General features: G+C 61.1%; 2 protein-coding genes across 6 annotated transcripts in view; one reads left to right on the top strand and one right to left on the bottom strand.

Moving 5' to 3' along the window:
- The first annotated feature begins 3,548 nt into the window (after positions 1–3,548).
- Positions 3,549–9,340, top strand: ASB6 (ankyrin repeat and SOCS box containing 6). Of its 3 annotated transcripts, XR_012996763.1 has the most exons (8): positions 3,549–3,581; positions 4,463–4,697; positions 5,114–5,295; positions 5,726–5,832; positions 6,251–6,359; positions 6,897–6,983; positions 7,185–8,065; positions 8,301–9,340. XR_012996763.1 is itself a non-coding variant. In XM_076355461.1 (7 exons), exons 2-7 carry the CDS (start codon positions 4,585–4,587, stop codon positions 7,859–7,861), a joined length of 1,275 nt encoding a protein of 424 aa, XP_076211576.1. In that variant the 5' UTR covers positions 3,549–3,581; positions 4,463–4,584; the 3' UTR covers positions 7,862–9,340. The 3 variants fall into 3 exon arrangements, 2 of the variants coding, with proteins under 2 accessions (XP_076211576.1, XP_076211577.1); XM_076355461.1 differs by having other exon boundaries at positions 7,185–9,340; XM_076355462.1 differs by lacking the exon at positions 3,549–3,581 and adding an exon at positions 3,668–3,730 and having other exon boundaries at positions 7,185–9,340.
- An 844-nt stretch (positions 9,341–10,184) lies between these two features.
- Positions 10,185–26,999, bottom strand: part of NTMT1 (N-terminal Xaa-Pro-Lys N-methyltransferase 1) — a 104,125-nt gene continuing 87,310 nt past the window's right edge. The window contains exons 1-5 of one of the 3 annotated variants that reach the window (XM_076355532.1): positions 14,987–15,006; positions 12,612–12,676; positions 11,607–11,802; positions 11,132–11,384; positions 10,185–10,678 (exon numbers count right to left, since the gene is read on the bottom strand). In XM_076355532.1, coding sequence (XP_076211647.1) covers positions 10,422–10,678; positions 11,132–11,384; positions 11,607–11,768 — 672 coding nt within the window. In that variant the 5' untranslated portion in view covers positions 11,769–11,802; positions 12,612–12,676; positions 14,987–15,006 and the 3' untranslated portion in view covers positions 10,185–10,421. Of the gene's footprint in view, positions 10,679–11,131; positions 11,385–11,606; positions 11,803–12,611; positions 12,677–13,759; positions 13,789–14,986; positions 15,007–26,999 lie in introns of those variants that run through there. The other 2 variants (XM_076355530.1, XM_076355531.1) reach the window with 2 other exon arrangements.

Here is a 26,999-nt window from a genome sequence, read left to right as displayed (position 1 = left end):
GCTTGCCCACATCCCCCATGGGGGGAAGGGTTTTTCTTACTATGAAGCTGCACCTCTGCTACACCGTAAGGAGGATGTTCGGAGTAAGGAGATAGTAAGGAGTAGAGTACGGGAGGTGATGGGAGCTTGATGGTGCCAGGCCAGGATCCAGCAACCAGCTCTCGGGGCGGGTGGCCGGGGGTCGGTCCCTTCCCTGGCGCCGGGGGAGCAGGGCTGCCTGCCCCATCTGCTTGAATCGGAGCGGTGCCCAGCCTGGCGTCCTGCCCAGGGCGGGGGACCGGAGCGTCCCCGTCCTGCCCCTGGCACCGAGGGCATCAGGCCGGGCGGGGGTCAGGGCAGCGCTGCCTGCAGGGGCGACGGCCGGGGGCTGCTGGGGCTCTGGAGGAGTCCCCCCGTGCCTGGCCCTGCTGCTCCCAGCAGGAATGGTATTTCTCTATCCGCTGAGCAACTCCTCTTTCTCCCTCCATCCCTGCCAGACCCCAAAAACGCAGCGTGCCCTGGGCTAGCTCCTCTCCTCCTCCTCTCTCCTCTAGCTGTCACAGCTCCCCCCCGCCCCCCGTTCCCTCCTAGCTCCTTGTCTCTGTGGTCGGTGGCATTATAAAATACCTCGGCCAGGCCCTTGGTGAAGGTTTTTCTCCCAGCTTTCTTATTCCCTCTGTTTCTGCTTCTTTCTTTTGCTCTTTCTTTCTCTCCCTCTCTTTCTTTCCCTGCCAGGAATCCCAGTCCCAGATGAACCAATACTCCGTGGCTCTGCTATTTCCCTTTTATTCCCCCCCCCCCCCAACAGCGAGATGGGAAAAGAGTGAACTAAGAAAAAAAAAAAAGAAAGAAAGAAAGAAAAAAATCAAAGCTGCACATATTGGATCCAGATGTGCTTACAGCCCTTTCCAGCAATTTAATTAAATTCCCCCAGACAGCCAGGAGGATTTCTTAATGATCAAATTTCCCTGGCTTTCCTCCTAAAATGCCCCTCTTTCTTCGGCTGGCTGTTGCTCTGTCTCCCTGATGGATAGCCAACTCGCATTCTTCCTAGTCCGCCCCGCCAAGGCGATGGGGAGGAAGGGGGCAGATCCCGACGCTGTTATTTTAGCCGGGCACTCGAACGCCCCGTCCGACCGCGCCAGCGATGCCCCTATTTTCAAAATGGATTTTTTTGCCCAAGAAATGTGGGGATGGGGAGTCACCTCCCTGGAGGCCGTGGCTCGTGGCATGGTCACGGCAGGGCCATGGCAGGGATGCTCCGGGGAAGAGCTCCTGTGTGCCCAACCCCCCCGCTGGCCTCACTGTGCTGATGGCGAGGGAAGGGTTTCAGCCCTTGGGTCTCTGGGCTTGATACCTCCCAGGGCTGGTTTTGAGCTGGGTTTGGCTCCACGCTGCACCCCCAAAGCCTTCTTTCCAGCCCGGGGGGTTATTGGGGTGGGGGCAAAGCCTCTGCAGGGCTCGTGGGGGCACGGCTGGGCTGGTGGGACCCTTTGGGGCAGCTTGGGGTCCCCTCTCATCCCCACAGCCAACACGGCTGGGGTCAGAGGTGGCAAAGGGGTGACCCACGCTCACCAGCCCTCCTTCCCCCGCCAACGGTGGGGAACGCAGGGGGGATTTCCCTCCAGAATGGTGTCTAATAGAGGGCTGGACCTTGCACGGTCCCCACCAGTGCCACGCAGCCGGGGACAGTGACTGTGCCTGGTGCTGCCACCCCGACTGCAGAGGGTCCAGGGTTTTACTGGATCGTGGAGGGTTTGGGCTTTACTCAGACCAGGAGGGTCCAGGGTTTATCCATCCGCTGGCAGCAGCAAGGGGGCACTCGAGACTGGATCGAGGGTCTCAGCTGCCCGGCCCACCCGACGTGGGGTCCCCCCAGCCAGGCTGCGCTGGTGTGAAGCTGAATCATACGGGCATAAAGCATCCTCCATGCGGAGGGAGAAATCCTCGCTCCCCGTTACTCCTCCTGCTGCTTTTCCCCTCCGGTCCCTGCCCAGGGCGTTTGAACCGGGTTATTTCCACCCCCACTCAGGACGGCATGGGGATGATGCCCCCCAAACCCCACCCACGGGGGCTGCTGGGTTGCAAGGGGGGGGTCCACACCAGCTGCCCAGCGAGGTGCCACCGCATGGCACCAATTCCCCGTGGCACCAGAGCCAGCAGCCGCTCTGCAAAGGGCTTGGGACCCCCTGCCCCGCCACAAAGGTGGGCTTGGGGCCAGGGGGCTGCAGGCACCGGGGTCCCCCCACCCTGACACCCCACTTTGTGTGGGGAAGGGAAGGGTGGGAAACAGGGGGGAAGCGTGACGGCATGTCAGAAAAATGCCCAACTGGCGTGGCCTCCTCGCCCCCTCTGCCCCCGGGCCATGGCTGCCTGCTGAAACCTGGAAGCGCTCCACCAGAATAAAATAAATACGTAAATAGGAAACCCAAGGCGGCTTCAGTTATTGCCGGCTCTCCGGAGCTCCTGCGTCTGGAAATTCCACCAGAATAATAATAAAAATAATGATGATGATAATAATACCAATAAATCCTGGGCTAACACTTCCCCCAGCCGCTCCTTCAGCAGGAGAGGGTCCGAGTGCGCTGCGGGCAGCAGGCCCCGAGCCCCCCGAGCCCCCTGAGCCCCAGCACCCCCAGCCCGTCCTGGGTGGGTGTGAGTAGCCCCGGTGGTGGGTGCTCCCGGGAGGGCGGGGTGCTGGTTGGGAAACTGGGCTGGTGCATGGGGTTGCACGACCACATCAGACACCCCCCCCACCCACCCCCCCACTCACCCCCCCACACATCACCCCCCACTCCCACGGGTGGCAGAGCTGGAGCTGAAGCCATCACAGGCGCTGGAGGGGGGGGGGGGGGGGGGCTGCAGCTACGTGCGCGTGCGCGCCTGCGCACCTTGCCTGTGCGCTAGCTTGTGCGCGTGCCTCTGTGTTCGCGGGTGTGCACCGCGTGCGCGTGAGCAGCTGTGCACATCTGGGGCGTTTGGAGGGGCTGGGCCGGTGCCTCTTGGGCCGGTGCGTCTGTGCACGGGCGGGTGCACGGGGGGGGGGGGGGGGGGGGAGGCTCGTGCACTTGCGCGTGCACGCGGGGGCGCCCCTGGACGTTGGGTGCGCGGGTGGGGGTGCGCTTCCGTGGGTGTGCAAACGCCTCGTGCACACCTGCGCCCGGGCCGCGCGCCCGGGGCGGAGCGTGCGACTTGCCTGCGCGGATGGGCGTGCACCGCGGCGGTGCGCCAGGGTGTGCCCGCACCCTGAGGGCAGCGCGGGGCCGTGCACCGGGGGGGGGGGGGGTGTGTGCACCGGAGGGGGGGGGGGGGGGCGCACCGGGGGTGCCCAGGCCCGTGCCCGCACACACCGCCCGCCGCGACCGGCCCCGCCCACCTGCCGCGCGCGCCCCCGCGCGCTCCCGGCGCGCCGCTCCCGGCCGCGTGCTGCCCCCTGCCGGCCGCGCCGCAGCCCCGCCTCAGTGAGATCCCCGCCCCCGGTGAGACCCCGCCCCGGTGAGGCCCCGCCCCGGTGAGGCCCCGCCCCGGTGAGACCCCGCCCCGGTGAGGCCCCGCCCCACCCGGCACAACCGGCGGCTTCCGCTTCCGGCGGCGGGGCCGGGGTAGGTGAGGGGCGGCGGGTCGCGGCGGTCTCAGCCCTGGGGCGACCCCCGCGAGGGGAGGGTGGTTGCTGGGGCCTCCGGTTCCCGTCCCCGTGGAGCTTGGGGGCCCTACGGGCGCTCCCCGGCCTCGCCCCGCGGGGTGCGGCGCGGTGAGGGGCCGCTGTAGGCCGTCTCGGGGGGGTCCCGGGGGCCCCTGGCGTTGGCCCCCTCCGGGGTGCTGGGGGGTTTAGGGCCCTCTGCGCTTGCCCCCGTGGGGCGCAGTGAGATTTAGGGGCCTCTCAGGTCCCCCCCAGGGTTGCCGCCCTGTGCGCAGGGGGGGTTGGTGGCCCCTGGACTGGTTCCTGCGGGTCGCGGGGGGGGGGTTGGTGGCCCCTGGACTGGTTCCTGCGGGTCGCGGGGGGGGGTTGGTGGCCCCTGGACTGGTTCCTGCGGGTCGCGGGGGGGGGGGTTGGTGGCCCCTGGACTGGTTTCTGTGGGTCGCGGGGGGTTACGAGGCCCCCCCGGCCCTGCGGGGGCTGCTCCAGCCCTGCTCTCCCCCCAAAAAGCAGGCGGGGGTTTGCTGGTTGCAGGCGCCCCGGAGCACTCGGAGCCCCTCTCTGCCCTGGCTGCCCTCCCCCGGCACCCCCAGCGTGTGGGGGCTTGTGGCAGAGCCTCTGCAAATGTGGTTTGCCCTGAGCCCCGGGCTCCTCCGCCTGGCGTGTTTTCTTCCTGCGCCCAGATAACTCTAATTTGCGGCTCTGCGCGCAGGAGATAATTTGAACACACCTCCGTGGCGTGTGGGAGGAGATCCCTGCGCTGGCCTTCGTTTCGTAAGGAGGGAGGAGGGCTGTGGGTTTTTTTTGAAATGCAGAACTGCTAGAAAGGCTCGTTTGTTTTAAAAGGAGGGAAAAAGTCCTTTGGAAACCAGGCAGCACCAGGGTCTGCCTGCCGGAGACCTGCGTGGGGGAGGACGCCAGTGCCATGCTGGAGGCCCCTGGACGGTCTGTGCGCGTAGCAGAGCACGATGCCTTTCCTGCACGGCTTCCGCAGGATCATCTTCGAGTATCAGCCCCTGGTAGACGAGATCTTGGGGTTGCTGGCGATACAGGATGCGGAAAGGCAGAGCGCCCTTGAGAGGTAACTAGACGGGGCTAAACGCCCGCTTTGGCCGCTCCGCGATGCGGCCGAGGTCAGACACAGCACTGGCTGGGAACAAACCCCAGTCCCGGTGAGCAGCTCATCCCACGGACCCTCCTCTTGCTGCTGTTCTTTGGGAACGTGGGGGTGGAGCAGAGCAAACACGGGGACTACGTGTGCTCCCCAGGAACAGCCCTTTCTGCCTGACCCATGGCAATAACACCTAAACCGGGGTTCAGCTGTGACCCTGATGCTGCTGCGTAACCCCACAGCCAACAGGTTAGAGACCTGGTGGTTACAAGACAGGAGGGGAGACCGGGGATGTTTTCTTCTTCCCTGGTGCTACTTTGACCCTTGCGCACCCCTGAGATGTGTGCCGTTCAGCTGAGTAACTGGTTGTTTTTGTGTGTCTTAAGCCCTGCCTGTCTGGGCAGCGACAGGAGCCAGCTCTCAGCCGTGAGGCGAGTCTTGGAAAGGGAGACCCACTCCCCGTTTTATCAGGAAGGCGTGAGCTATGCCCTGCTGAAGGTCACCGAGCTGGGGCTCGTCCCTGCCGCGGAAATCCTCCTGGAGTTCGGAGCTGACCTCAGCTTTGAAGGTAAGGCCGGTGAGGAGGGGGCTGGGCCTGGGTCTGTTCCTCGGGCTGGCCAGGAGGGACCAGCTGGTGAGAAGCTGCCCTGGGAGGCGGTGATAGCTGGGGCAGGAGGAGGGGGGTGCTGCCAGCTCAGACCCCCACTCTGCTGGGATAGCGTGGGTGCGCTTTGTGGCAGCCCTTGTCCAGACCCAGCCGCAGGGATGGACTGAGGGATGGCCGGGGCCTTGGGGGCCAGTTTGAACCTCTGAGGACTTTTGCCAGAGATGGAGCCATTGCAAAAGCAGGACCTGGGGTGTCTGTGACAGCCCTGCTTTCACGGGCATCACTGTGTTCTCAAGGCCCTCCCCAGCTGCCCCCTTCCACTTCTGGCAGGTGTCAGGGCCGTTCTGGGGAAGCCCTTAGTTCTCTCTGACTCTTGTGTTTTTGTCCTCAGATCCAGTCACCTACTACACCCCCCTGCACATCGCAGTGCTCCGCAACCAGCCGGATATGGTGGAGCTCCTGGTGCGCCACGGGGCTGACATCAACCGCAGAGACCGGGTACGGGCTTAGCTGCCTGGGCACGGCCAAGCTGAGCCCCCTTGAGACTTAGCTGCAAGGGACTGGCCTGTGGGGACAGCCCTCCCTGCTCCCCACCTCCCGGGCTTTGCTGCATGCCTCTTCCCCTTGGCGACCTCCTGTGCCTGTTGTCCGTAGTGCTCCGATGCTGTGGCAGAAGTTCAGGTTGCCTTTGGCCGAGCAAACCTGCCTCTGCCGTGGAGCGATGGGTGGGAGGAGGCTGGGGTAGGCAAACCTCTCCCTGTGGACACACCGGGGAAGGTTCACTTTTATTTTTGGGGATGGGTTGAAATAACGCTCTTACGTTGGCCATGATGAAGTCTCAGCAGTGACTCTCCGGAGGCACTCACAAATAGTCTTTAATACTTACTAGTGGTTTTTTTCCTCTTGCTCTGTGCAGATCCATGAGAGCAGTCCCCTCGATCTGGCCAGCGAGGAGCCCGAGCGGTTGCCGTGCCTCCAGCGGCTGCTTCAGCTGGGGGCCGATGTCAACGCAGCTGACAAAAACGGTCCGTGTGCCCCGTCCGGCTCCCCCAGCCCGGGTGCTCCCAGCAGTCAGCCCTCATGGGTGGGCTAGAGCGGGGCACGGGGTCTGGGTCCTTCCGTCTTGCTGCTGCGAATGATCTCTGGTTGTAAACTAACTGGTTTGGAAGTTGGGTGCAGGCTGCAGAACCTCCCTGGTGCTCTGTGCTTTCTCCTTCTGTGTTGGCCATGTCAGGTGCAGAAGGGGGCTGAAACCAGCTCTGTGCAGTCCATGGGAGATGGGACGGGGCTGTGCCTCCGTAGCCCTGCGGTGCCCGCGCACTCTAAATCCCACTCTGCCGTGGCATGTGTGCCCTCTGGGGCCACCGCCAACCCCGCACGTGTGGCCTGTGACCCTGTCCCCACAGCTGTGCACCATCACGGGGACAGCGGGAGCCTGCCCGAAGGGGAAGGGCTGTTTCTCCCCATGTTTGGCTGTCTGGTTGGCGGGGTGGATTGTTTTCCTTCCTGCCTTTCGGGGTGTCACCCTGTTTTCATCTGACTGACCGATTGCTCCATTGCAGGAAAGACAGCGCTGTTGCACGCCCTGGCCAGCAGTGACGGTGTCCAGATTCACAACACCGAGAGCATCCGTCTCCTGTTGGAAGGAGGTGAGGGCAACCTTCTCCCCTCTCCATGCACAATCCCTCCAGGCCTAGCGCTGGCTGATTCTTCGTACAGCACCGGGCACTGCCTTCTCAACTCTTCTGTGTTTCCACTTGAGCAAGAGTAAATCCTAGCAGTGCCGGGGTTAGCACTGTCCTGGCCTCGTTGTCTGCAATGCCGGTTACGTTCTCTGTCCCTTTCTCCAGGTGCAGATGTCAGAGCCACCACCAAAGAAGGTGACACTGTCTTCACCTACGTCATCTTCCTGCTGGGAGAGATGGTGTGCAGCAACGCTGAGGAGGCACAGGTGACCAATCGCTTCTGCTTTCGTGTCACACAGCTGCTGCTGGCCCACGGTGCCAACCCCAGCGAGTGCCCGGCCCCTGAGTCCCTCACCCACCTCTGCTTCAAAAGCTTCAAACGCCACTTCCCGCTGCTGCGGTTCTTGCTGGAGTCGGGTGCTGCCTACAACTGTTCCCTCCACGGTCCCTCCTGCTGGTCGGGCTTCCACATTGTCTTTGAGTGCCTCTGCTCGCACCTTAGTGTCTCCGAAGATGACAGCTTCTCTACAGACCTCATCCAGAAGGGTCAGACTCTGCTGGAGCTCATGATGGCCAGTTCACAAGCCATCCAGCTGCCCAGCAACTTTGAGGTCAACACCAGCAGCTGTAGGTACCATGGGGAGAAGATCAGGACTCTCTTCTGCTCTCTGAAGCAGCTGGAGCGCTCCCCACAGGCACTGAAACATCTCTGCAGGGTGTTTATCCGGCAGCGCCTTAAACCGTGGCCAGTAGATGTCAAAATCAAGGCTCTTCCTCTTCCAGACAGGCTGAAGTGGTACCTCCTCATTGACCACACTGCTGCCGGGCACGAGGACCTCTGAGCCTAACTAATGCCTCTCCGTCTCCCCCCCTCCACGGTCGTGGTGTGCCTACAGCCACTAAATCTCTGCTCTGAGCCAGTTTTCTCCGCAAGAGGTGGACTGTCCACACGCTGTCCGTGCGCCCACAGCTTGGCCAGCGCTGCCCACGGTGTCCGTCTCTGCTGCATTTTTGGGGGGTGTGCTTTTCTGAGCATGATGCTGCACGTACGTCTGTGGAGGCCTTGTTGCTCTGGGGTGCGTGGTGGGGAGGGGGGCAGAGCCCCGTGGTCCCTGGGGGTGAAGAGAACCCCTGGGCATCGGGGAGCCGGATACTGGGGCAGAGGGCTGGCTTGTGTGGATTTTAAGAAAAGGATTTTTAAGAAAAGGCCTGGTGGGCAGGACCGGTGGGGCGGCTGGGGTGGTGTGACTGGACAGGCAGCCCTGTCCCCTCTCTTTCCAGCCCTGCCGGGTCCGGGGTGGGTGAAGCAGTGCCTTAGGCGAGCGGCGGAGTCGTGAGATGCTTCGGGGTGCTGGGAGAAGAGGTGTTCCCCGTGCCAGGAGCGTGCTGGCATCTGTGTCCTGGTTTCCTGCCTTCGGTCCCGCTGGTGGGAGCGGCCGTGGTGGAGGCAGGTCCGGCATCTCCGCATGGGTGTGGATGCCTTCCTTGCTCACGCAGTCTTCTGAAACCAGGAGCGTGACGGGGGGTGAGGGCAAGCGGGGCTGGCAGCAGTGGCCGGCTGCTCGGCACCCTCTGAGTTTCTGCTGGGAGCACCCCGTCCTCCCGGCACAGAGGACCATCCGCCAAGGACATCTCGGAGGTGCTGGGCTCCAAAACAGATAAATGGATGTTTCTTGGCTTCGTGGTGTGTTCCCTGTGCAAGGACAAGGAACAGGCGGCTAACTGCCGAGTGCCTTGTGCCTCCCTCCCCGTTCCTTGGCTCTTTCCCTTGCTGACTGCTCCCAGGACCTTGGTCTCCAGTGCCTCCTTCCCAGCAACGAGAAATTGCAGCAGGACTTGGTTTTTTTTCCAACCCGCTACTGGAACCTGCAAACTGTGGGGCTGCACACGGAGGTCCCATGTCCCAGCCTTGCCACAGCTGTCTGGCTCCCCCTTCTAGGCATCTGCTTCCTCGTGACATGCCAAAGACTGGCCGCAGAGCTGAGCCCCCCACATTTTTGTTGTTTGTTTTTTGTTTGTCGTGGGGGACAGATGCAGAAGAGGATGAAAAGAGGAAAAAAAAAAAATCTATTCTGAGCAGGTACCATTTATAGCAGGTGGATCTGGGATCCACGGGCGGTTTGGCTGCAGAAGGGTTGTCTCCCCCCCGTTGCCCTCCTGGCAGCATCTGTGTTTTACCTTCTCCCACCCCGTGGAACTGGAGCTGTGCATCTTGATGAATTGATGTTTAAAAAAAAAATAATCATGATGTGATCAAATGCTCCCTTGGTGTCTGGAATGGGAAATAAGCAATTAAACGAGGCCTTTTGTAATAACGACAAGGGGCTTGTTTCTTCTGCAGGAGAGCCGGGGCAGAGGAGAGGGCTCTGCGGGGACGGGGGGGAATCGTGTGTGAGCCCAGCTGGAGGGATGGGGATCTTCTCACCCAGCCGGCAAGCTGTCGTGCCCTGCGTTGGCTGCGTTGGCTGCATTAGGTTGGCACAAGCACGTGACCAGACTTGGGCAGAATGAAGTGGATGTGGCCAAGGAGGAGATGGGAGCGCTAAAGCCGGGTGATGGTGTGGGGTGCTGGGGGAACAGCTGTAGTGTTGGAGCGGAAGGTGCTGGGCATCACCGTGAGCCTGCGGTAACGGGCTGGGGGGGGGTCCGGAGGCAGCTCGGAGCGGGTGCCCCGTTAACACCCAGAGCACACCAGTTCTCTCCCAGGGTTGCAGGGCTTTGTCTGGGTTACCCCTATCCCTGGAGGAGGAGGTGGGGGGCCCAGGATCACATCCACCTCCCTTTTTGCTGCACATGTGGGAGACCTGCTCATGGGTTTAAAGGAGAGGCCCCCACCAAGCCCCAGAACCTGGTGTTGCCTCCCCACCCCACCGTGGGGAAATGGCAGAGATGTCTCCCATTTGCCTTAGCCAGCTTGTTGCTGTGAGCAGCAGCAAGTTCAAGAGTGGGAAAGGGTCAAACACCCAAGCGAGGAAGGGAGCCCAGACACTCACAGAGGCGCTCTGAGCTCCTGTTCGGTAACAGGAGCCCTGTCCGACTGGCATCAGCAACCTGCTGGTGCCCACGGAGCACGCCTCTTGCAGGGGAGACCCTCTTGCTCCCGTACAGAGCCCCCGAAGGTGGCATCAAGCCAACACTGCGTCTGACAAAGCCCACATGCAGAAGTGCAACAGCAGGAAAATGTATTTGGCAAACCTCTTTTCACAAACAGCAGCAACTTGGAAGACAAAGTCCCCTCCTCGTCACCAGCCCTGGAGAGAGGGAGCCACGACACCCTCACCGCCGTCCACCACCCCGCGGTGAAGGCACAGTCCTCACCCCTCCCGGCCCCGGCAGGAACCACCGTGCTGGCCCGTGCTCCGAGCTGGCCCCGGAGAGACCTTCTCCTGCTGCCAGCCACCCTCATCTCATGGCAAAGGTGTAGACGTGGTAGATCTCATCGGGGAAGTTCTCCTGGCGCTCCTCGGCCAGGAGGTGCAGCCCAGCTCGGCGGATGATCTTACGGACCACGTCCAGGTCCCGGCAGACGCTGCTGTCCACATCGTCCATGATCACGCCCTCCTGAGCCATGTTGTCCTTGATGACCACGATGCCGTTGGGCCGCAGGCCGGCACGGCACCGCTTCAGGAAGTCAGAGAGGTGGTTGTCGGTGAGGTGTCCTGGAGGGGCAGAGCGGGTGTTAGAGGGCACGGGGTGACTGCGGCAGGACCGCCAGGCAGCATGTGATACGAGGGGAGGAGACCAGGAGACTGCGGTTGGGATCCCTCCTGATCCAGGCAACCAAATACTTGAGCCATTTGCAGGTGAAAGCTTTAGCTTGGGGGTGTCCAACTTGTGTCCCACGGGTTCTATCCAACTCCATCCAACCCACACCTCTGCCCTGACCTCCGACGGCTTGGGGGGAAAAGACCCCACAGTGCAATTGCCCTTGTAGTGCCCACGGAGGGCAGGTCCCCAACCCAGCCTCCCACCCATGCTGTGATGCTCATCCTTAACGCAGACCTCAAGCTCTCCTGCCCAAAGCTCTCCCCAGTGCGTGGGGCACCTGCCCCTCGGGGGAAGCTGGACGGAAGACAGGCTGGTGAGACCCCCACAAGCCGAGTGACCCTCACCGATGACCCACTGGATCCAGATGACATCGTAGGAGTTTGGCTCGGGGCTGAAGTCCTGGAGGCCGCAGCAGAAGTAGTTGCGCACCCGCCTGCCCTCCTCTCCCAGGTAGCTCTTGGCCTTGGTGAGGAAGTCCTCCGTCACGTCCACCATGTCCACTGTCTTGAAGAGGGGCAGCAGCAGCCGCTTGGTGATCCGGCCGATGCCCGCCCCGCAGTCCAGAGCACGGGTTGTCCCCGTCCGGTTGGGGCCATCCTGGAACAACAACCATGAGGGGCTGAATCCCACCACGAGGTACCCACAGAGGAGAAATGGGGCAACTGCACGGGATGGGGCTGGGGTATGGGGGACCCATTGCAGGGCAAAGCTCTCCCAGCACGCACGCAACGGAGGATCCCACGGAGCAACTCAGAGGGAAGAGCCCAGCTCCGTGCTGGGAGAAGGATGGGACTTTGGGAGCATGACCGTGCCACCTACCCGCAGAAACCTCTGCAGGAACTTCCTGGAGCTGTTGATGTCGATGCTGGAGATGTGGCCATAGCCCCCCAGCATGCCGTCCACCGTGGCGGGCACGTCCTTCCAGTACTTCTCTGCCTTGGAGTAAAACTCAAACTCGTTCTCCACCACCTCGCTCGTCATGCTGGCCGAGGGGCACGGGCCCGTGCAGGACTCGCTGCTCCTCCGAGACAGGGGAGAAACCGCCAGTCAGGTCCAAAAGAGCCACAGGCGTAAAGGCCCCCCTGAACTGCAGGGCGCCAGCTCTGTGAGTACCCCAATTTCTGTTTTATCACCCTTTCCCTCTCTCCAGAGCTATTTCAAACCCTAAAAACCTTCAGCTGAGAGCAACAAGGAACAAAGATCTAAATCCTGGTATTTTCTGGAGACCAACAAGCCCAAAACCCTTTCCTGGGCAGGGATGCTTCAGCCAGACCAGGCATCCCAGAGCCTTGCTCAGCAATACACCCAATTATATTATATTTTTTAAGGCTGACCCACCCTTTTCACCTACTCCACCGCCTCTTTTCCTGTCTTAACGTTTTACAGATTACATGTTTATCTGTGGCGACAGCCCCATCAGTCACCTCCAATTACACCTGGAGTTGCTAAAAGTTATCCTAAGCACCTACCTGAGGATTGTAAATCTCAGCCGTGACCATAAGTTAGATATTTGCAATATAATAAAGTCAAGGCATAATCAGCAATACAAGCTATAAATCCCCCCCAGACATCTCATAATTCAAACCACTGTGGATTTGATTAACTGCGCTGGGGATTAGAAACTAGATTTAAGGTGGCCAAAGGGTAAATTCAAGGACTTCAAACACCTTTACAAATAAAGAAATATATAGTGTTCGTGGCTTGAATTTGCTGGCAAATATCCCATTAGACACAAAACCTTTTCTATGGCAGCTTAGGCAGTTTTGGTGGCCCCGCATGGTCTTGAACAGCCCAGGGACAGAGCAGGGGGACACAGCATCTCACCTTACAGATCACTGGTTGAAATCCAGTTTGGCTCGGTGGGGCCGGGAGCCAGTCTGCGCTGTGATCTAGAGGAAAAAAAGACGGGATTTTAGTCCCAAATCACACCTTTAGTCCCGCAAGCGTGAGTGAGGCCGACCGCAGCCCCAGGGAGCCAGAGGTAAGAGCCGCCCCGACCCCACGGGCACCCTCCTGGGGCAGTTGGGGGGCAGGAGCTGGTGCTCCCCATAGCTCGGAGGCATCAGGAAGCTGAGCCACGGGTGCAGCCGGTGCGTGGAGGAGGGTTTTGGCCCCACTTCAGGCAGCACTGCTGTCTGATCTCATGGGTTGGGACCCCGGTTCGCCTTCCCGGCAGTGTCACCCCTTCCGTGGCCCCGAGTTCAAATGGGCGACTCCATGGTGGTGTTTTTCAGGGTGTCGCGGGCCACCGGCACAGGTCAAGAGCACCCAGTGGGATGACCCTGTGAGACGACTCTACCCACCAGCGTGGACCCCGGTGCTGGCGCCTCCCCTTCCCACTGCCCTGAGAGCCCCCGAAACGTGGCAGCTCCCCAGCTGACATGCGGGCAGGTGAAGGCAGGTACTCGCCCCACAGACCTCCGCTGCTGGGGGGAGGTCATACCGGCCCCCTCTGCTTTCGGGGTGGGGGGGGTCACCCCAGTGTGGGGCCCCTTCCCCAACCCCTGGGGCCGTTTGCAGGCTGGGGGGCGGCAGGGAAAGGGGGTGCGTGGGTGGAGGGGTCCCCACGACGAGTGGGGGGGTGTGTGCACCGCCACGGGCGGTACTGGGGTCCCCTCCCCGGGGGCTGAGGGGGGGGTTACACCAGCCCTGCCCGTGGGGGTGCGAGGGGGCGGTTCCTGGTTCAAGGCCTAAACCAGCCATTTCCCCGGCACCCCCAGCTCGGGACTGGGGACCGCCGGTGCTCCAGGGCTACGGCGTGGACCCCCCCCGGGGAGCCCCGCAGGCCGCCGGGCTGCACCCTGCCCGCCGGGGGGGGGGCCGGATCCGGCCCCGGCAGCTTCCCCGGCCCCTCCCGGCCCCCCCCGCCGCCGCGGGCACGGGGCGGCGGAGCGGCCCCGGGGACGGGGGGTGCCCGGTCCCGCCCGCTCCCTCGGGCCGGGCGGCCGCGACCCCCGGCTCCCCCCGGTTACCTCAGGCGGCGGCCGCGCTCTGTCTCCCCCCGCCCCCCCCTCCCGCCCACCACCGTGACGGGCGGCCGCGGGCACCAACCAGGCGGTGGCGTTCGCCGTGACGTCAGGGTGAGGTCACCTGGGGGCGGGCCCTCCCCCGCTCTCCCGCCGGCTGTCCGCGGGAGGGCGCCCCGGGAGGGGGGGGTCCGCTGTGGGGCCGACGGGCGCGACCCGCGGCGGGGTCCGGGGCAGCAGCGGGTGGCGGCTGAGGGCGGGGGGGACCCGTCCCGCCCCGGTGCGGGGCCCCGCGCCCCCGACGTGTGCCCGCACCGTGTCACGAGCGGCCCCGGGGCTGCCCGCGGGCTCCGGCGGGGCTTCGTGCCGTCCCCCCGCCCCCCCGCCCGGGGGCTGCGCCCCAGGCCCCCCGCCACGGCCCTCGGCCTGGCACCGTGCGGCTGTCCGGGGGGGGGGGGGGGCAGATGGGCGCAGGAGCCCGTCGGCGGGTGGCACGGCGGGGGTGGCGCCGGGACGGCAGGGCCCGGGGCCGCCGGTGAGGGCGGCGGGGCCCGTGGCAGGGCAGCGGGGTTGGGGTGACAAAGGACCACCCGGGTTTGGCAACCGAGAGGGTGTCAGGGTCGGGCCGCCCGCCTGTCCCCGGCGCGGCCCCGCTGCTGCCCCGTCCCTGTCCCGCCGTTGTCCTTGTCCCGTCCCGGTCCGGTCCCGTCCCGCCGCGGTCGCGCGGGGGCGCTGTTGTCCCGCCGTTGCGCCGCCGCCGCCGCCGCCGCGGTAACTTCGCTGCGTCCGGCCGGGGGGAGCCGGACCGGGAGATACCCCGGCACCGACACCCCACCTACCCTGCACCCCCGCACCGGGCACCTGCACCCCACCCACCCGGCACCTACCCCTCGCTCATCCATCCCCCACCTGCGCCCACCCTCCGCCCCGGCGGGGGCACCGGTCCCGCCGCTCCCAGGTGCCGTCCCCGACCCTCCCCTGCCCTGCTCCGTTCTGCCGGGCCAACATGGGGAGCTGAGGCCTGACAGGTTCATCGCAGCTACGGCCCCCTCTGCCCTGCACCCTGGCAGCCCGGGACGCAGCTGAGACCATCCCCTTTGGGGAAGCTGCCTCCCTCCTTCCCTCCCCCGTGACGGTCTGCGGTCGAGGGTGAACATCCCACCCCATCGCCTCCCGTCTGTACCCCCAGCCGGACGGGGTTGACCCCCCCCCCCCATTCCCATCGATGAGGACCTGCGGTGCCCGAGGCTTTCCCAAGGGGATGACTGTGGGGACAGTGACAAAACTGGGTTGGCTGCGGCCGTGTCCCTCGGGAAAGGAGGCTGCTGTGGATTCTCTGGTGTCTAATACGGCGTGAGTCCTTCCCTCAGCAGGGCACCGGCCCCTCCCTCACCTTCGCCCGGACACTGACTTGCACAAAACCTGTAGGAACAAAAATCTGCTTGAAATCACCCAAAGCGGTCGGAAGGTAGCAGCAACGGGGACAACGCTGCCTGGGCACAGGGGAGTGGGGCCCACTCCCACCCAGCCAGCACCCACTTACACCACAAAATGTCCTAATGGCCCCAGCAAGCACTTGCTGTCCCCAAAAGAGAGCTGCTCACCCCATGGCCATCCAAAAATCCATGGCACAACCAGGTGCCAGAGCCCCTTGCCATCCTTCCACAGTGCCTATGTGGAAAGCGAAGGGAGACCCCCACCTTTGGACGAGCAGCTGTCACCCCGGGACAGCTTTTGGGCACCCAGGTCCCCGCGAAAGGGCCCAAGCATGCTGGGGGCAGCAGCGACCCGAGGCGGGGGCTGATGGCAGGGGCTGGGCGCGTGTGTTTAGTCGGCTGCCGAGTTGGGGATGCAGCGAGAGCATCTCTAAGCACAGAAAGCACTGCTTTTGCCCCATTTTGCTTTCCAGATTTTAAGGAAATGAGGCTATCTGTCACCGGGGAGGGGACACTGAGCACAGGGCAGCAGCCCCCGGCTGCTCCCGGGATGGGGTGGTGTTTGGGGAGGTGCATGGGGGTGAGCTGGCACCGAGCGTCCCCCATGCACAGGCACCTTAATGACCAAAACCCATCAGTTTTCCCCTCACTGAAGCCACCAGCGGCCATTGCATCGCTCTGGTCGTCACCTGCATTTTCAAGCAGGCCATGGGGCATCCGCATCTCATCCATGCCACCTATTTCCCACAGGAGCCTGCAGTATTTGCTCCCCCTGCTTCCCAAGAAAGACATTTTTCTCCTTTTTTTTTTCACCTTACTGCACTGGGGCTCATGCAGACCCTTTCCATTAAGCCCCAGCCTCCCGCTCCATCCTTCCCCACCACCAAAGCCCTTTGCGGTGGCAGGGAGGGGACGGTGCTCCCGTTCCCCCCCCCCCCCCCCCCCCCCCCCCGGGGCTGGGGCTCTGCGTTGACCCTTCAGGTTTCAATGAAACCTGCAGCGGTTGCCTTGAACCGGGGGACAATCTCACTTGCAAACATTCCCCTTGATTTTATATTATTATTATTATTATTATTATTATTATTATTATTATTATTATTATTAAGGCAACAGAGTGTGGCTGAAAATTAAGAGAGGAAAAAGAAATCAGTTGAGCGTCCCTTGTCTTGCCACGCTCCTGAGCCCAGCAAAGGGCCAGGGCTGGGGACGAGGGTCCCACCATCGAGGACGCCCTGTTGAGCCCCGCTCTCTGCTGGAGACGGGTCCAACCTTGGGGCCAGTTTGTGCAAAGCCAAGTCTGCAAAACGTGGCAGCACCGCGCTGCAGAGCCGCCCGCTCCCCTCCTCGGCTCAGCTGCCTCCCCGTGGTCGCTGCTGCCGGGAAATGCTTTTCCTCCGACCGGTTTCAATCTTGTCACTCGGTAATTCCTTGTGCGACGAGACAGAAAACACCCCCCAGACCCTCTTCTCCAGCCCATTTGTTTCCCTGCACACTCTTCTCCTGCTCCCGCTCACTCGCTGCCTTTCAAGGTAATCACCGGCGCTGCAATCGCTCTTCAGGAATATTTTTTTTTTTCTTTTCCCCAGGTGCTTAATCACCCTTATTACCCTTTTCTGATTAATTAATTCTAATTAATTTTGCACTATCATTTTTGAGAAGAAGTGACCAGGATGGTACATGTTGTTGCAGGTGATTTGCAAGGCAGGTCCTGCAGCGCCGGCACAGCCCTTCCCTCGTCGGCATTTAACCTGGGTCCGGGCGGGCGCCTGCTGCCCCGTTTGCTGCCATTAATGGCAATTAATAGAGCAACGAAGCCCTCCGAGGCCCTGGGAAAAGCCCTGAGGTACTTTGCTGGGAACCACACGGGATGCTCCCACCTCCTGTGCTTTGCCAAGGCAGCGGGGTTTGACCCCGGCCAAACTGGCCCCTGAGTCCACGTTCGCCCGGCTCCTTCAGCTGCCTCTGCCGCACCGTGGCCAAGGCTTGGGAAGTCGGAATAAATTAGGTCAGGGCTTCTCCCCGCTCACCAAGAGCCGCCAAGGCGCTCGGAGGGGTGGCAGAGACGTGGGTCCCTTCGCGCCAGCCATGCTCCATCACTTCTCATCTTCCAGCACCGGTGTTAGCCCTTTGCCGGGTACCCCCGCATTGCCCCGGGGCCTTCGGAGCCAAAACCCGATGTGGTTTGGGTGATCCTGCCCTTATAATAAATACTCACGTCCTGGGGACAGAGGCCAGCGTCCCTTTGCTGTTTGTCCTGAAAGCAACCTCTGGTCCGTACCTCATCCCCAGCACCCGGCAAGGAGAGGGGACGCGGGCGGGGAGGCTGCGGCCGCACTCATGCCCAGGAGGCTTGTCAGGGCTTCTGGTGTCCCTGTCACCAGCCACCGTTCGCTGTCCCCAAACGGAGCTACTCGAATGCTTCTGCTGGCCAGGCGGCCGCCCAGCGCGGCTCGGGGCTGGGACCGTCCATCCCACCTCGCTCCCTCGGCTGCTGGCTCTCACCTGGAGGCTGAAGCATCACCACCGACACTGCTGAAACCCCCCAGCAGCCCGAAATATATAAAATGTATTTATTATATATAGTGTAATATATGCTATATACTATAAACTGTATGCTATATACTAGATAGTAGATAATAGATATATTCTCTCTATACACTGTGTATAATGTGAGTATAATAACTGTGTATACGTGTGTATCTATACATATATATAGTGTAAATGGACCATTTATGCCTATATATAATACATACTTACATTGTATACAGCATACCATATACACCATACATATATACACATATATTTACACACCAGATAGATATAGGTATATGCATATAGATACACGCACATGGATATATGCGCATATATATGCACACACACAAATATATATACACATATATAAAACGTATCTTCACATATTTATGTATGGTGTACATGGTATGGTGGGGGGGAAGAGGGCGAGAGAAAGAATATGTACGTGTGTGTAGTGCACAGTGAAGCCGCCCCGGCTCCGCGGCTGGTGCGGGGCAGTGGGGAGGAAGAGGAGGAAGAGGAGGGAGACGTGGCGGAAAGCACACGGCAGGGAGAAAGAGGGAGAATACAAACCGCTCCGAGTTACAAAAGCTCCCCTCTTTGATTAATTGTACTTTCTGTTTGATAAATGTTATTCATGAGTATAAAATATGCAAAGCGCTTAGCAAGTTCACACTGTTTAAAGAACTCAACTAACTAAATTAAAATTCGATGATACGAACGGAGCCGCTGAAGAACAGCATGGCAGCGTGCCGTTGGGGGAGCCAGCCCGAGCAGGGAGCCTGCGCCATGGCCACGTATCCCGCCCGCGCATCCCTCCCCGGCGAACCGAACCACGCCGGCCCCAGGGCGGCGGTGCCCAGCCCACGGGAAGGTGCCTTGGGCCCGGCTGCAGCGGGTGGTTTTGGTGAGGCTGTGGGTGGGAATTTCTCGTGCGGCCCCCAGCGCCCCGGCTGGGTCCCTGTGGGGTGGCGAGGGGCTGTGAGGGGCCAGCCCGGAGCATCTTCACCCCGCGACTCGGCTCTGCCTGCCCGGGACTGTGCTGTGCAGGCAGGGGTGACCCCGGCACAGGGCTACCTGCTGGCTTGGATGTGGGGGGGACTGAATAATTCGCTCTAATTCCCAAGCTCCCACCGTTGCGGGTGGCAGCAGCCAAGCACCCAGCTCCAGTGACCAGGGTGGCTCCAGTGGGTCACCCAAACCCCCAGACCAGGGGTTTTCTGGCACTGCTGAGCCCCGATGCAGCACCCCAGCATCCCACCCTGTGACCCTCCCACCTTGAACCACCGTGTCTCCCATCACACCCTGGCGAGCGTGACACCTCCCTGCACACTCGCAGTGCTGTATCCTTCCAGACCTTTGAAGAAAACCAGCTCAGCCCTCTCCGGCTTTCCCGAAATGGCAGCCGAGCACCCTCTGGTGAAGGGGAGCCCTCCTGGCACGGGAAGGATGGGGGACCCGGTCCCCCCCACGGGGTGCCTGCAGTCCTGCCAGCTCCCACCTCTGCCCCAGCTCATGTGCTGGGGGGATACAGCGAGCACTCTGGGGAGGACGCAGTGTGCAGTGGGAGGATGCAGCATGAGCACTTGGAGGATGCAGTGTGCACACTGAGCAGTTTCCCTGGCTCCCAGGGAAGCATGGCATGTGCCCAACTTGCACCGGCCATGCTAGTCGGCCTCCCGTGCTCTGCCACCACCACCGTCCCAGGTGAGCAGGGCCACGGGACCCCAAACCGCCCTCACCCCAGCTCACAGCGCAGGGGCCACAGCTCACTGGAAACCTCTGACTTACCAAACCGCCTCGCAGCCAGGATAAGCTCCCCACACGCAGCCCCACTCCCTCCTTCTCCCACCCGCTGCCCTGTGCCCCCAGCACCGGCCCCCGCGCTCCCCCCGTGGGCAGGAGGTCTCCAGCCCCACGTGCCCTGGGCAAGCGCCGCAGGCACTGGGCCTTCGCATCCTGATAACTCCACATACTGACGGAGCTTCAAGTTCACCATTTTTGTGATGCCGACAAACCCAGCCAGCGTGTTAGTGCTGATGGGCCAAAACTCACTGTGTCTTGCTGCCCAGGGGTATTTCTTCACCTCCTCATTCTCCCGAGTCTCCTCTCAACCCTTCGGCCAAGCCGAGCTCTCGGGGCAAGAAGCCCGGGCAGGGGTCGGGCAGGACAGAGGGACTTGACCGGGGGCAAAAGATTTTTTTTTTTTCCCCAAACTTAAGTCTCCACTGGGCTGATAAATCCTTCTGCAAGCCGTGACCCTGCACCCACTCAGCCCCGACGGGGAGAGACTTAAAATGACCCACACTTTGCAAAACCTCCTGGGGGTTTTTGCCAGGGAGGGACGAACTGGCGTGGCATGGCGAGGCACTGCTGGGGAGCCAGCCCCGAGCCCAGCCCCGAGCCCCCGGCAGAGCCCCGAGCCCCCGGCACATCCCATTGCAGCACAGCCAACGCTGGGCTCAGCGGTAGCAAGCCGGCTTATCCTTGCAGTTTGAACAATGACTTAGCCCCCATGAACCCACCCGGCTGTAAATCCTGGCACAGACAAGTCCCAAACATTCATTTCAGGCAACACCGTTTCTGTCATCTCGGCATTAGCATTTACACTCTTATTAATTAATACTTGTTAAACTGAGACTAAAAATAAAGTGCTTGGCTCCTCATCGCAGCTAACGCCTCTTTGCCCTCGCCCGGCAGCACGGCTGGGCTGTGGCGGGCTCAGCACCCGGCTGCTCCCTTCTCCATAGCCAGAAAGGAGGAAAAAAAAAAAAAAAGGGCTGTGTTGAAGCAGGAATCCTGCTAAAGCAAAATTCACTCCTTTCTGCACAGCCTTGGTGGGACAAACCAACCATCTCAGCTATTTCTAAGGGCGTGCGGCAGCGCGAGGCTCGTCCTCGCCTCAGCTCCTGCCTGGGACGAGCTGTGGGGTGACGGGGATGGCAGCACACGCAGGGTTTAACCTTTCTTTTCCGTTCCAGCTTCTGAACTTGTTTTTCTTTTGCTGCTTTTTTCTTCCTGGGCTGGGCTGGCTCAGTTGCACTTCCCATTCGGAGCTGATTTCATTTCCCAGGCGGGACACCCCGGGAGGGCTCCTGTCCAGGAAGGAAATGGTTAAGTGCGGTGGGCGCAGGTGGGCTTTTGTGCCTGCACACAGGCAGGCGCTGCCACCGCTGCCTTCAATTAAATCCGAAGGGCAGCAGTTGCTGCAGAAGTCCCTTTTCCCTCCGCGGGGCTGCTGCCGCTGCCCATCAGCATCCCTTTGGATGCAAAGCCGGTGGCTGCACATCGGTTAGCGCTGCTGCTGGGGGAGCTGCGGAGGAGAGAAAGGTCTGAAACGGGCGTCAAAAAGGCTTTTGGGCAACCCCAGGCGTGAAACCTGGCTGGGTTTGGGCACGGGTGACAGCGCTCCCCACCACGCTCCAGCCAGGCGTTAAACCCATCAGGCTCCCTGTTTCCTCCCTTCCCAATTGCCCGAGCTCTCGGGCCCCCTTCAGACCTCAGCTAAGCAAAGAAAGCAAAGTCTCAGCACAGGCTGCTTCCCATATAGGTTACACGCATTGCACGTGGATCTACAGCACACAGACCTATAGTCCATACAGAGCTGAGGCGCACGGCCAGCACGGTGCCAGCTGGATAAGGCTGTGCCAACTGCGGCTCCCCAGTGCTATTGCTGGAGAAGGCAGCCTGGACTGCAATATTTAATAGCATTAATACTAAATAATAATAATAATAATAATAATAATAATAATAATAATAATAATAATAATAATAATAATAATTTGTTTGTTAACCTTCATTAATGAAAACCCAAAGCCTGCAAATTTACGTGACTCTGGCAAAGCCCCAGGTTACCAATCTGTGTGACTTACAACACCAAATCTTGCAAGACTTGGCCGTGCTCTTGGCTTGGGTGCTCTTCCCAGAGCCCCTCGGCTTTCGTTTTCTTGGAAAGCTCAAGCTCCAGCGGAGCAAAGCTGGTGGCCAGAATCCCACCTTCCTTTGCTGTGCCGGGGCAGCCCGATGCGGAGTCGGGGGGGCAGGGGGGCTCTCCCAGGCCGGGCTGTGGGAGGGAGAAGCTGATGCCCAGGTCCCCTCTGAGCCGGGGTCGGGTACCGGAGCCGGCAGCGCTTGGTGATGCAGCGCAGCTCGCACGCATTGGAAGTGAATGTTAATGGTGCCGAGCTCCTGGGAGAAATGATCAAATTCTCTGTATAAAGCGCGGAGGAGAGGAAGGGGAGGGGGAGGAAGGGAAAATAACTCCACAGATTAAATTTGCTGATGAAAATTAAAATCGGGCATCGCCAAACCAACCCTAAAACAAGCTGCTTTGGAGCTGGCACTCAGCCCCAGCCTGGCCACAGCCACCCTCCAGGGTCAGGTCTACCCGAGCTTTGCTCCTGCTTGTCCCCCGAAAGCCCCCAGATGTGTTAAGCCAGCGGCTCCCTGCACGGGTAAACGTGCTGCAGCCTATGGGGCAGGATCAGGCCCCGGGGCCAGGAGGCGATGGGTTAACCTGGCTGTGAGCATACTGGCTTGAAGAGGGTTTATCTTCATCTCTGGTGCCTTCACCTCACCCGGCTTTACCTACCCAGAGGGCAAGTCGGAGCACCCAGAATTGTGAGATTCGTTTCAATGCCAAAGATTAAAAAAATGAAATGTTGAGGGCTTTTTATTTATTTTTTATTAACTTCCTGGGTTTTGAGCCTTTAAAGACTTATTTTCCCCCCCCTGTGCTTGTTGGTGAGGGCACTCCGAAGGTCCTCCTGGCCTGAAACAAAGGCACTCAGCAGTGATCACGGGACTCCAGGAGCTGCTGCTTTAAAAAGAAAACCAGCTTTAAAAAGAAATTAAGGTAAGAGTTTGGGAGCGGGCCATGCCATGAGCCGCTGCAGGATCCGACCCTCCCAGCTGGCAGCTCCCTCCTGCTCTGCTCCTGTCCGAGCTGGAAAACCTCCTGCGGAGCCCAGAAGTCCCGTGGGAGGGACGTGACTCCAGCGTTCCCAGGGCGGCTCTGGGGGTACAAGGGGACTTTCCTTGGCTTTGGCCGACCGTGGGCACATTGGACGGCACCGAGAAGGGCACAGGGCTCTGCGCCAGGGGACACGGCAAAGCCTTGAGGGTCTGTGCTGGGGTCGGGGCCGCAGCAATCCCAGGGGGGCACCCATGGGTGCCCCCCCCCCCCCCCCCGGCATGCCCTGCTCTGCTGCACCCCACCTTCCCGCTCCCCTCTGCTGCGCTGCCAGCCGTCCCCTCTCCCTGGCTGTGATTTCATTTTGATCTCGGGCTGCTTTCCTCCCTCCCTCCATCCCTCCTCCCTCGCTCGCCGCTGCCAAGTCCGCAGGTTCCTGCTGTGACCTTGAGCTGGTTTCTGGAGCCGGTTGTGGGTTTCTTAAAGGAGCCGTGGGGGCTCCCACCACCCTCCTCCTGCTTCCCCAAACCCTGGCCCAGCCACGCACTGGGACCCCCCAGGGACCGGGGGAACTGGGAGCGAGAGCAGGGGGGCCCCCGAGGGCACAAAAATTGGGAGAGGGTAGAAGTGGCCAATTCTGCGGCCACAGCACCACGGCTTGGCCACGCTCATCACCAACTGCTGCGTTTTGTCCGGGGCCAAACAGTTGCTGGAAGGGGGTTCCTGGCCACCAGACCCAGCGCTGTGCGAGGGGTGGAGTGGGCAAAGCCCCCGCCTGCGCGTGGTACCCAGCGCTGGCAGCAGCATGGGGAGGGGGAGCCCGGCGCCAGCACCAGGAGGTGCGGGTGTGCTTGGGCTAGTGGGGTGCACCCACCTCCCAGCACGAAGGCGGGTCGGTGGCCCTTGCTGGCAGCATGGTGGCCCTCAAAGCCCCACAGCCTCCAGCAGCAGCAGGGAGAGCTTGAAAGCGAAGGTGATGCCAGCTGCTCCCAGCTCCTCTCCAAAGCCAAGCCAAGGGGCAGACGACAGCCCCCCCCGCCATTGAGACCTGCAGGGTAAAGCCTGCAGGCAGGCCCCTGGTTTCCTTGCTGGAACACACGTGTGTGTGTGTGCACGCACATGCATGTGCAAACACAGCATGGCTCACTGGGAAGCTGTTGCTTGCACCCAACAGTGGGTGTTGCACATAAACCCCAAATCCCACGAGCATCCCGATGCCCCAGGCGAGGATGAGAGTGCCCGAGGTCTCAGCAGGGCAGAAACTCCCCGAACTGCCCTCACCCCGATTCCTAAAGGCACCTCAAACCCTCCCAAGAAAATCCTTCTCTGGGTTAAACCCTGCGTGGGATGCGGCATGGCCTGGGGGGAACCAGCTCTTGGGCTGAGACTGAGAAGTATCTCAAAGTGCAAACAGCTCCGGTGTGGATGTACACATGGAGACCCTGCTACCGGGAGCAGAGGTGTCCCGGTGCCCGTGCCACGGAGGTTTTAAGCCATGGCTTAGCTAAGCTGGACGGGCTGAGATTTCAGCCTTGCTTGGGCAGCCCAGGCCACACTGAAAGCTCCATCAGCTGGAGAGGACCCCAATCAATAAGTGCCTTCAAGGCAAGTAATAAAACTTTGAAATTATGCAGGCAGCGCTCGGCGCTCCGCAGCTAAGGCGGTGTTTAATTCATGGGGATGCTCTCAGGGAACCAGGGAGGGGGGGTCTTAAATTAGGGAGAAAGGACAAGGGGCTGCACTGCTGCCCTCTGCACCGGGTATACGGTGCTTGGACGGGCTTGGAAGATGCTGTGGTGACGTATCCACTGCTGAGCCTTCCTTGCTGCAGTGCCCAAGCGCAGCACCTCGTCCAAAACCTGCTGGAGGTATCGGAGAGATCCAAAGGTGCCCCAGTCTCCACCGTTGTCTGAGCATCTCTCGATCCCGGGGAGATGCTGAGCACGCAGCATTGCTCCCTGCTGCCTTGTGGGTGCATGGATCACGGGACCCCGCAGATCAGCCTGGGGACCCCAAAACCAAGTGCTACCCTGTGAGCTGGGAAGCAGCAACACCTTCTGCCCTGGACATGAAGTCCATGGTGGCTTGTAACAGCATGGGAGGGAGCAGGACGGGATGTTCTCAGCCCCATCTATTATAGATACATATGGGGGGAAACTGAGGCACCGTGGCGTTACAGAAGCAGAAGGGATAAAGGATAGTTATGGGAGAAACTCAGTAGGGCTCGTGTCCTGGAGCAGACCAACCGCTCAGGAGATGAAAATCTAGAGATTTCCCTCTGCATCGCCATAAAAATAAGGGTCACATTTGGACCACATAAAGGCACCAACAGGCCCCCAAAAGCCACCACCCAGCAGCCAGGGCACCCTTGGGAGCCCCGGATCCTACCAAGGAGAGGAGAAACCGCTCCTCTGCCGCCTTCATCCGAGCTGCTGGGACTGACACTCTGCGCAAGGAGCCGGGTCCGGCACGCAGGTGACGGGGACCGAAGCGCTCGGGCTGTTGAGGCAGCACGGGAGGCTCAGCCATTGCCCCCACCACCATGGGGACAGCTCAGGAAAGCCCGAGCCCACGTCCCACCCGGCGTGGGGACACAGCCCTCGGCTCAGCCAGCGCCACGCCGGGAGGAGGAGGAGGAGGGATGGAGCGGAAGGAGGCGGGAGAGAGGGAAGAAAAGGAGAAAAATGAGTTTTCCTGCTGCCCCAGCGGTGTGGCGATTGATCGGGTGCAGGCTGGTGTGGAGCGGTGCCGAGAGCCTCATTCCCCACCGCTGGCTCACAATTATTGGAAAAAAACCGGCACTGCTGCTGCAGTGAAATTAGTTATTGATCTCTTGTCTGGGTGACAAGCTCAGCGCTCGGCTGCGGGGCTGCTCTCCCCGCTGGCTGGCCCCGCAGCCTCCTCCGCTCACCCCGCCGGGGCTCAGCATCCCCGGGGCTGTCCCATGGGCGGAGGTGACGAGGAGGTGGATGGAGGTCTCGGTGCTCTCCCCAGCTCCAAAGCTGCTCCCCGGGAAGGTTTTGCCCACCCCACTGCATGCAATGAAGACATCAGCAGGAGAAAAAGGGCTCTGCCCCATGCAGGATGGGACCGCCCGAGTGCTGACCACCCCCCGCTTTCGCCTTTTGCAAAGCTTTGCCCCTCACCCACAGCCGTCACCCACCCTGCTGGGACTCCCGGCCCCAGCAATTCGGGTCAGGGTGTCCTGGGGCCTTTTCCACCTCCCGATAACCTGGCCATCACGGAGGGAGATAAGGCAGTGGGAAATCAGGCAGCTGGAGAGCTTTTGTTGTCTGGAAAGGCTCTGTACGTCCCCGGCCACAGCTGGCTGGAGAGGCTGGAGCAGTATCAGCTGCCCAGCCCCGCGGGGACGGGGACACGAAGGGAGCTGTGAGGCTGGGGCAAACGGTTTCCACCCATCCTAGGGACACTTTCACAGTTTCAACAAAAAAAAAAAGGCATTTATTTTCTTGTTGTAATTCCCGGTGCGAGGCAGGAACAACAGGGGACATCTCAAAGGATCCCGTTTTCCTCCAAACGTGGTCACCAGAGAAATGCTTTGCTCGAGGGCAAAGCCAGGGTTTGGTTTCTGGCAGATTGGTTTTGAGTCTCACCTTTGCTTTGAGTTAATTCGGGCATTTCTTTTGCACAGAGCAAGGGTGTCACTAGCAGGGCCGGTGGTTTGAGCCTGGCACTGGGGTCCCCTCGGTCACACTGGGGTTGTTTGACTGTTCAAAGGATTTTTTCCCACCAACTTTTTGCCCTAGAAAGAAACTCCCTGAAGTGATCCCTCCCCGGGGCGTAATTAAAGTGGCTTTTGGGATGTAAATGAAAAGCCACCTGATGGGTTCCTGGGGCCAGTGGTTTCTGCAAAACCCACAAACTTTTTGCTTGGGCTTTTTCTGTGGGGTCCCTGCGATGGGGACGTGGCTGGTTTCTCTCTGCCTGCGGGGTCCCATGGGTGCTGGGTGTAGATCAGCATCTGGGGGTGTCCCCGGCGGGGGGCATGAGCTGGTGGCACTGCCAACGTGCAGAGCCTGCAGGCTGTGCTGGTGGCAGGGTGCCAGGAGGGGACACGTTGGGGACAGGATGGACCAGGCCCTGTCCCATGAGTAGCTCCCAGGGATGGTCAAAAAGTGGCGGTGGGGTGGCAGGTGAGGGCGATAGCGACCAGAGGCCACCGAGGGCCACCAAGGTGGCTCACGGGGTGTCCCCAAGCCCTGCGGCGAGGGGTGCAGCCAGCTGTCACCTCCTGCCTCCCTCTCAGCATCCCAGGCAGCGCGGGACCCTGTCGGCATGGGAGGCTGGCGGGTCCTGGCCCCTTCCCCAGCCCCGGACAAAGGCCTGGGAACAAAAGCCTGTGGGA

Source organism: Aptenodytes patagonicus, chromosome 18, assembly GCF_965638725.1.
Source record: "Aptenodytes patagonicus chromosome 18, bAptPat1.pri.cur, whole genome shotgun sequence".
Taxonomy (NCBI): Eukaryota; Metazoa; Chordata; class Aves; order Sphenisciformes; family Spheniscidae; genus Aptenodytes; species Aptenodytes patagonicus.
This window is presented reverse-complemented; position numbering and strand designations above follow the sequence as displayed.